This window comes from Rhamphochromis sp. 'chilingali', assembly GCF_963969265.1.
Source record: "Rhamphochromis sp. 'chilingali' genome assembly, chromosome: 11".
In the NCBI taxonomy this organism is placed as follows: Eukaryota; Metazoa; Chordata; class Actinopteri; order Cichliformes; family Cichlidae; genus Rhamphochromis; species Rhamphochromis sp. 'chilingali'.
Window position 1 is genome coordinate 6649178 of NC_137938.1, and position 9757 is coordinate 6658934.

The 9757-nt window shown below is 38.7% G+C and overlaps 1 protein-coding gene across 1 annotated transcript; it reads left to right on the plus strand.

Moving 5' to 3' along the window:
• Window positions 1–3568: 3568 nt before the first annotated feature.
• mc2r (melanocortin 2 receptor) lies at window positions 3569–5733 on the plus strand (the record flags this gene model as incomplete). The annotated part of the gene is made up of 2 exons (XM_080896807.1): window positions 3569–3921; window positions 5178–5733. 2 exons carry the CDS (start codon window positions 3569–3571, stop codon window positions 5731–5733), a joined length of 909 nt encoding a protein of 302 aa, XP_080752933.1.
• Between the last annotated feature and the right edge of the window lie 4024 nt (window positions 5734–9757).

Sequence of the window (9757 nt, forward strand, 5' to 3'; positions counted from 1 at the left end):
AACTGGGTTTCCCTGGAGCAGGATTTAACTGGGAAGTACACCTAAGGCAAGTTTGGGGAGGACAAACAGCTCCCGCTGAACATTCACTGCTCAGTATGAATACAGACCATGAAAGCATGACTTTACAATACTTTTCATAACACGTCCTACAGGGATACCTGCCTTGTGGCGTCCAAATGTTTGTAGTGACATTTGTTAGCTTGCACTTCCTAAAAAATTGGAAATGACTTGTAAGACAGGTCTGCTTTACCCAGCTGATCATGTGTTGCTGCAGCAGTAACAAATGACAGGTTCAGGCATTGAAGAATCGTGCAAAGCCACAGTGGATATTCCAGTGGCATGGACCCTTGGTTGGTCTCAGATAGATAGCTTTAGCTGATGTAGCTGATATTATAATAATAATTTGTGACTGACTATAAATCATATTAGCTTCATATTAGCTTTAAGACAGCACTGATTTGTGTTCATGGACATTCATTTTATTTTGTTTGCTACCAGACAGCCTGGGGGCAGTTGTAAAGTACTCATGAAAGTACATTCATCCTATCTTTATTGATACAAATTGTTTGTTTGTAGTGGGATTAACACTTGACCAGTTTGGCCCCGATTGCTCAGTAGGAAGCAGCTAGACCCAGAACAAGCTAGGTGTTAAAGTCAAAGTTCAAAATGATGTCACAATGAGAATTCTGACACCATTCCTCAGTAGCTCCGATGCGCTGCATTACAACTTGAATTCTTTCTATTATAGAAAATCTTTCATTTCAGAATAAAATAAATAGCTTAAAATGAGATAAAAGTGACATTTTATTTATTATTACATTAGGACACATTGACCTGCAGCAAATGTTAGGCTTTTCCTCAAGACCATCCATCCATTCGCTTCCGCTTATTTATCCTTTTCAGGGTCGCGGGGGGCGCTGGAGCCTATCCCAGCTGTCATAGGGCGAGAGGTGGGGTACACCCTGGACAGGTCACCAGTCTGTCACAGGGCCAACACACAGGGACAGACAACCATTCACACCTAGTGGCAATTTGGATTAATCAATTAACCTATCCCCACAAGCTGCATGTCTTTGGACGGTGGGAGGAAGCCGGAGTACCCGGAGGGAACCCACACAAACACGGGGAGAACATGCAAACTCCACACAGAAAGACCCCGGCCTGATGTTGGAATTGAACTCAGGACCTTCTTGCTGTGCGGCAACAGTGCTAACCACCGTGCCACCGTGCTTCCTCGAGACCAATCAGTTGTTAATTTGAGAACGGGCTGTAATTTAAGAGTAGATATAATTTCTTTTCTTGGCTTGGCAGCATGCCTAGTTAGCATGTTGACATGTAGCTCAAACAGTCAGCTGATTATGATACTGCTGGAAGCAGCTGGCATGTATTTAGAAAAATATAGTCATCTTCAAATGTGTGCACTATCAAAAACACTTGCTTCACTGGTATACACAGCACAGTTTACCATGTCAGACATTGACATATAAGGCAGGCTTGTCCTTATATTATCAGAATATATACCATATAATTTGTTTTTCAAAGTTAAGCAAGTGTTTGTTACCTAAGCTTAATAAAATGATAACTGAAAGATAAAAATTAAAAGAAAGCGAATAGTGGCAAATGTGGCAATTTGGAAACATGACATGAGTTTGCCGTGGAAATGCCAATAGTCTCATTGAAAGGCTATTTAAAAACTATTATGCTTATATGGTAAAATAAACTAGAAAACATAAACAATCAAAGTTGCTTTAACTGGATTTAATGTGGCATCTTTGCGAGGACTGAAGCTGCTCTGAGAATGTCATAATAAAAAGGGATCAGAGGCTTTTGGATATAATTATTATAATAATCTTCAGACTGCAGCCTGACAGGAATTCTGAGTCACAGCCAAGATCACAGAGTGCTTTCTTTATATAAAAGGACAGTGTTCAATTACAAAGGTGGGACTAAATGCATTCGAATGGAATGGCAGAATACACAGACATCGGGCGAGCTTTAAATTAAAGGTCACACAACTCGTCACAGACAAAGCACAAGATAAATGTTGTACGCTATATGATTCACACAGAATTGAACAGTCAAACAATGCACGTAGAATCTCTAACAGAAGAAGAATTTTAATAACATGCTTGTTTTTTACAGGTGAAAGCATCACGTAAACAACTGCACCAGACTCAAAGACAAGAAGACCACCAAACACAGCACTGCAATCACACGTAAACCAGTTTGGAAATAACATCTGTGAGCTCTGAACAAACAGAATGAAAAAATCGATTGGCTGCCCCTCATGTGAACAGCAGAGAGGCTGATGTGGCCACAGCTGACTGAGGTGTACCGGAGCCAGCACTCCTCGATTTAAACCTGGACATATATGAGAAAGACACTTTGTTCCACGGGAGCTGCAGCGAGCTGCCTGTTTTCAGCGGCCCTGTGCGTGTTTTCTTAAACGTGACCTTCGCTCTTGCGATTACCCAGTGGAGGACAGCTGAAAACAACCCACGGCCTCCACCTGAGGTCAGACTCTTGCTGTAACACGTGGAGTAATTTTTGTTTCTTGGTCTTTTATATTTTTATTTTTTTGTTTCACTCAACAAAAATCAGTTATGTTTTAAGGTAACAATAGATGAACTTTTGTAATTATTTTGAAACTCAGAACCACTTTGCTTCTATCGTTTCTCATCTAGCATTAATGTTTCTTTACTGCAAACAAGCTGCATACTACTATTTTACTTTCTCACTAAAACATGATATATTGTCTAAGCTTAGCTTAAAAGGAAAACCTCAAATCTGACCTAACATGGTTATATTTCTTTTGTGAAAACTACTGCAACTAGTTATTATTCCAATTTTTAAAATGTATTTTTAATCTTTATAGCACTTCTACAAACCCAGTTACAAAGTCTTTCACCTCTTGGATAAATAGGTTATAGGTCAAAGCTTGTGACAGTCCTGATCTAGTTAACCATAAACTAATGTTCATTCTTTGTAATAGCAACACAAAAGAAAGCCTGTTAAAAACAACATTAATATTATGTCATTATGTAGCATGTGACATTATTATTTTATTTTTTATATATGTAAACCTGCTGCCTGTATTTTTGTAGTTTAGCTCCATTGTTTTGTTTGGCAGCTGTCCATAAATTTAGTCAGTAAGTCTCTTACCATTAATTTGTGTTTTAAATTCAAATTTGTATCTATAAAAACAATTGTTACTTTTTGTTGACTTTTTTTAGGTTTTCAGCAAATATTTTTGTCGTGATTTCATGAAATTATTGATGACAAGAAAGTTGAAGGATATTGCAAAGTGTGTAAATCTAAATTTTGAGACCTTTATAGGACTCATTAAGTCACAGGTATCAGTTTAAACTTGATCTCTATGTTAAAAACAGGTCAGCAGGTAAAATGTTTTTGTAAATGTAAGAATGAAGGCAGTTTAAAATGTCATATTTAAACCAATTCGTGAAACAATATTATTAAACTTAATAAACTTTCAATGCAAAATAGCCCCAAAGTAAACATCTGCCTTTAATCAGCATTTAATCCTGGACGACCACTGTCTTGACCAACAATGAACAGCTCTATATTGAACCAATCGCACTGTCCTGAGGTGGTGGTTCCCAACCCCGTCTTCTTCACCATCGGAGCGGTGAGCTTTGCAGAGAACTTCCTTGTTGTGGTAGCTGTCATACGGAACAGAAACCTCCACTCGCCAATGTACTGCTTCATCTGCAGCCTGGCAGCCTTCCACGCCATCGCCAGCCTGACCAAAACCTTGGAAAACCTCATGATTGTGTTTGCTGATGTGGGACACTTGAATAAGAAAGGCTCTTCTGAGACCACGCTGGACGATGCAATCGACTCCCTGCTGTGCATGTCTTTCTTGGGGTCCTTTTTCAGTATCCTGGCCATTGCCGTGGACCGGTATGTATGGAGCTCTTGGATATGGAAACATAAATATTTTATCTTAAAATGGTTTATTTTATAGTGTGGAGAATGTTTTTCATGGCGAGATGAAAATATTCCACTCTAGGCTACTCATCCCCAAAATCTCATTTTTTGTTGTTGTTATGCCTTAGAAAATCTCATTTTCTAAGGCATAACAATGCTTAGGGCTATTTGAAAACCCTTTTAAAGAAAGAACTGACTGTTACTTACAACCTTCTATTTGCTGCTAATCTAGATGTTCTAAATGGTTTCTCTATGGATCTGTGGCCCCGTAATGATTTATCCTCTGCTGATATTTATATAAGGAGAATTTAAAAAGCTTTCCACTGGGCTCTGACTCTTTGATGTACAGTTAAAGGCTTACTGCAGTGGCTTCCATCATGTCTACCCAAAAATCATGAATACTTTATTACTGCAATGATACTGTTTCTCCACGTTTTAGGCAGCTATCCAAATTTTAAAATCAGTCAAAGAAAAAGAGAATGCAACATATGCACATTTATTTATAGGTTTGTTTTTTTTAAAAGGGAACTCTGCTTACTTTCACTTATTTTTCAGTTATATCTACAGTAGAAATACTAAATGCTCATATGGAACACGGCCGTCTTCAGTAGTTTTCCAAGTAATCCTGTGAGCCAAAAGAAAAGCTCTCTAAAAGAGAGCTGATATCCTTCATAAATTCATCTCAGGATTTCACCTCTGCTTGTGAGAATAGAAGCGTCACTTGCCCGCCCCCATTAAAACATTTTATTTATAAGAGGCAGCCAGTCACAAAAAGCTTAACTAGCAGTGGAATTGGGAGAGTATAATGAGCAAAATAAAATAATTTTGTCCACTTCTGGGCTGAACAACAAGCTAATGATAATGTTCATGACCATGTCCCACATTTTTCGCACAATTGGTCACCCAATTAATGCTTATGCGGCTAATATGCATTCAACTCTTAACTCTGTTTTGGGTTTCACCATCTCCTGAGACAAAAATAAAAAAACATTTGACTCTTTACAAAACATGTCATCCAGTGTGGATTAAATACATTTAGGATTATTTTGTGGCACAAAGCTTCCTGCTAATGGTAATGCACAGCAGTATCATGTTAAGGCTCAGTTAATGTCTTAAATTTAGGCGACCGAGCTGAGTGAGGAAGCTGCAGTGAAGTTAAACGTAGTTACTCAATCCTTGACAGCCTGTGATAAGTTATGAGATAATGAAATGATTTGTTTCTCTTCCAGTTACATCACCATCTTCCATGCACTCCGATACCACAACATCATGACAATGCAGCGCACTGGGGCCATCTTGGGCATCATCTGGACTGTATGCGGGGGCTTGGGCGTGCTGATGATATTGTTCTTTGACTTCAAGCTCATCATGATCTGCTTCGTCATATTGTTTTTCATCTCCTTGGTGATTATCTGCTCCCTGTATGTCTTCATGTTCATGCTGGCGCGCATCCATGCCAGAAAGATTGCAGCGTTACCGGTTGGTGGCAGGAACAATCATCACCAGCAGCGGTGGGGGAGCAACATGAGAGGGGCCCAGACCGTCACCATCCTGTTTGGGACGCTGGTGGTTTGCTGGTCGCCATTTTTTTTCCACCTTGTCATCATCATGGTGTGCCCCATGAACCCCTACTGCGAGTGTTACCGATCGCTGTTCCAGCTGCATGTGGCGCTGCTGACGAGCCACGCCCTCTTCGATCCGGCCATATATGCCTTCCGCATCGCCGAGCTCAGGCACACCTTGAGGAAGATGCTGCTTTGTTCTGACTGGAAGCTCTGCTCGTAGAGACACCTGCTTGCTTATTTTATTTTAGTCTGTTTATCCAGTCAAATGTTAGCTTTTCATCAAAGTGTCCTTCGCTCAGTTGAATATTCAAATTTTAGCGTGAACTGTGAACTTGGTTGCCGCTAAGCAGCTGTTTCTCCAAAGGGAATTCTTTAGAGACATTCTAACATCCCGTGTATTTGAGTAGGCACTGTGGCACTGACTACTGTCCGTCAATCTCCTCTCTGTTTTGCTTGAATCCACTGTCTCCTCCTTTCTCCCAACACTTGGATGTTACCTACTTTCAGAAGTGTCAATGCATTCATGTTTGAAATGAACCTCCTGTGCTAACATCCCAACGCATCCATTTTAGAGAGCCTGTTACCAATGAACATGCATTTTTTTTCTCAAACCTGAGTGACACGATGTCCACATTTACAAATGTGAAAAATAAATTGACAACGCTCTCATTTCACTATCTGCTTTTATTCAGACACAATAAAAATAAGTCATCTTAAGCCAACAAAACATCACTTATTTGAACTGAAGCTCACGTTTACATTTCTTCATGCCATCACCGAACATGAAACATGATCCCACAGCTGTTTGCATTGTGTCACTGCACATATACACAGAACTAAGCATACAACGAGCAATCAAAACACAAGCTAAACCTTGATCCAGGAACATATAATGTTCAGTGTTCTTGCTGCTGCCTTTTGTGGGAACGAAAACAGAGCACTTCACAATAATCAGCAACAATGAATCATTCTGCAAAACTGCACAAATGCTGCACTGGAAGTGGATGTACACTTAGCAAAATATTTGTTTTCTTTACTAATTAAACTTACAATGGAGACAAAACAATGTACAGTTTTACATCAATATTCAAAGCACTTTTCATTGTGTTATACTTTTTTGATCTTACATTTTCAAAGTACTTGCAATAAACATTAAAGGAAATAACAGTAAGGCAATTACAAGACTGAACGAAGAAAAACATCCTCTTAGCGCTGTTGTTTTCTCTTAAAACAACTCTTATATTACTTTCCATCCACAAACCAAAATGCATCAGCCTGAAAACATGAACAATATAAACAACTTTCTGTTTTTGCAATAAATACTGATACGTAACAGCAAATAACTCGTTTCTTTTAGTATCTACCGCACAGCAACATTCTGTATGAAAGAGCAGTTTCAGCAGATGGCTGCATTTCCGGTAAAAATCTGTCAAGCTTCTCAGTTTGGAGGTAGACACCACCAACACACACTTACAGAAGGTATAGTGAAGCTATTTGTACATTCATTTTTACATTTCAAGCAGCTTTACATAGCTTTATACATGCCCAGTAGAGTGGCATTGAGAAGTGATCACTGGGGGTCACAGTGACTCAACAGAGCAGTGACTTTACATTCAGATCATAGCAGAAATTGCTGTGCTACCGGGCGGATTTGAGACGTTTGCTTGTTAAGTGTAGCACTAATGCAGCACAGGGCGAACAGCAGCAGGCAGAAAACTGGCTGATGACAAGTGATGTCATTCAAAAGTTCAGCTTAGCAGGGCAGACAACTTCTCCAGTGTACAGATAACAAGCAAGGTGTTTGCAGTGAGGCCATTTACAAATAATGTGCAACTGGTGGGTTTGGTTGCATTGGGTGTAAACACATAATCCTCCAAAGGAACACTGAGTCCATTAGGTGTATGAGAAAAAAAAGAATCAGCTCAATATGCAATTCCTGTTTGTCGAAGAGTGCTCATATACCTCCTTTAGAACATGTGCATGCAATCTGAGCGGCATTAGTTCAAAATATGTTTTCCTCCTAAAATGACAAACTATTATAAAAAACCTGAAGATGTGCTAAAACCTATAAGAATCAGAATTGGTCAGATAGTCACCGCTCTGTAACCACCTGAATTTTGGAGGTAGATAACCTCTCAAATCTGTCAGTATTCTTGCATTAGAGCAGTGCACTGGCCTTTTTGGGGCTTTCATGGTGTGTTAGGCAACATTTTACCTCCATCACACTGCCATCATTGCACACTAGTATTATGAAATCACTTTTACAGCTGCAGGTGGTGCTTCTGTTTAGCCGTATGTGCCTTCTGCATCACTAGACCTTTGTTTTAAAAATGTCTTTATAAATCGACTATATTTATTTAGCTTTTATTTATTCTAAATATGAAAACAGTTGTTTTCTAATGGCACTGATTTACATTCATTCGCTGGCACTTTTTAAGTCAACCCAAATGTTAGACCTGTACTACCACTGATCAGGGTCTTTACTATGAAATGAGTTAGGCATACTCAAGATATCTTATTGTTATCTGGTTTCACAAAGCCTCCCGTCAGCAGTCATGTTAAGTGGCTATGCCAGTTGTCATCAGCTCAGTAAGTCAACCCAGAATCCCCCAATTCTAGATGTAAGAATTCCATATAAAAGGAGCGGTGACATGGATCATTCTAGTGCTGCCTGTTTGTCTTCTATTACAACCTGTTTTCTTAAGAATGAAGAAATTAAAAACACAATACAGGCTAAAAGGAACAAATGATTAATACATTAATAAAGTAAATTACTTGTATTCTTACTAGTAAATGATTTGTGAGCAAGTAAAGAACAAAGTCAACAATTGAAAGGATTTACTGCTTTAATCAGCTTCTTTTGAAGATTTTGCCACGACACAAAAGGCTATAGATAAATTAAATTGCTTTGCAGTCACCAGGAAAAAAAGTTAGAAAGTTTTCCTCTCAAACCACATCCCGCTTTGTAGTTAAGGGCCTATGCTATCTCTTGAATCTTAAAAGCAAATGCTTCCCTTTCTTCCTTCAGTTTTTCCAGCTTGGCGTCAGAAGCAGACTAAAGATTTCTCAAGACAAAATTTCTAATCGACAAAATGACGCTATTTGACATTAAAGTCGTTCCATATAATGGCAGCTGGCTCATTTGACCATTATCCTCTCCAGTAACAGCTTCATTCAGGCAGAAAAATCCAGGAGTAAAAGAAGAATTACAGACATGCTAGTAAGAAAACCAATAAACTGGATCTTCCATGCTAAAGTCAGTTGTTTCTGTGAAATCAATACATAGGGCTACTTTGATGGCTGCATGGTCCTACAGGATCTAATGAAAAAACATTTAGTTTTTGTTCATAAAGTCACAAAGTAAAAAAGAACTGTTAAGCTTTGAAAAATAGAAATTTTCTTTCTGTGGTAAAAAGTAATCTATGTGATCTATGACGTATTTGTTTGACCTTGTCATTACTTACCTACAGTGCAACGTATTCAATATGTTCACGTTAAGGCTTGTTTTCTTCTTGTTATTTTCAATGTAAATATATGGCTGCATCACCATTTTTCAAGCCTATAATCCTTAAACCATGTGATGTTGATGGAAAAGCCCTTGATCACCTAAGCAGCCATCCAGGCTGTGCAGATCCATAAAAAGACCATAAGAGGGTCTGATTTTAACCATAAGAGATCTTACATTTATAAATTATGCTGAAACTGGTGGGAAATGAGAGGATTTGACTTTCTTGAAATATAAAATAAGCTGCCAGTTTTCCGCTTCATTTCATAACCTTTGACCAATTTTCTGGAAACCTCCACTTTCCTCTGTTTAATACACCTAAATTATTTCTTTTATGTTTTTACATATGCTGACAGCCTTGTGCATCTTCCTATTCTTTAATGTACTCTGGCATTACAATTCAATTTTATTTATAGAGCACCAATTCATAACAAAGGCCATCTCAAGGCACTCAATATTGTAAGCTAAAGATCCTACAATGTTTGAAAGACACGCCAACGATCACACGGCCCTCTATGAGCAAGCAATTAATGACAATGGAAGAAAAAACTCCCATTTGACAGGAAGAACCCTCCAGCAGAACCAGGCTCATCTACAATGATTGATTGGGGGTTAGGAGAATGAGAAGAGAACAGAGCGAGACAGGACAAAAGCAAAACTATAGCAGAGACAGCCAGAGTTTAATAATGGTTAATGATTAAATTCAGTAGTGGTGCACAAGAAGCGCTCTGTGCATCAT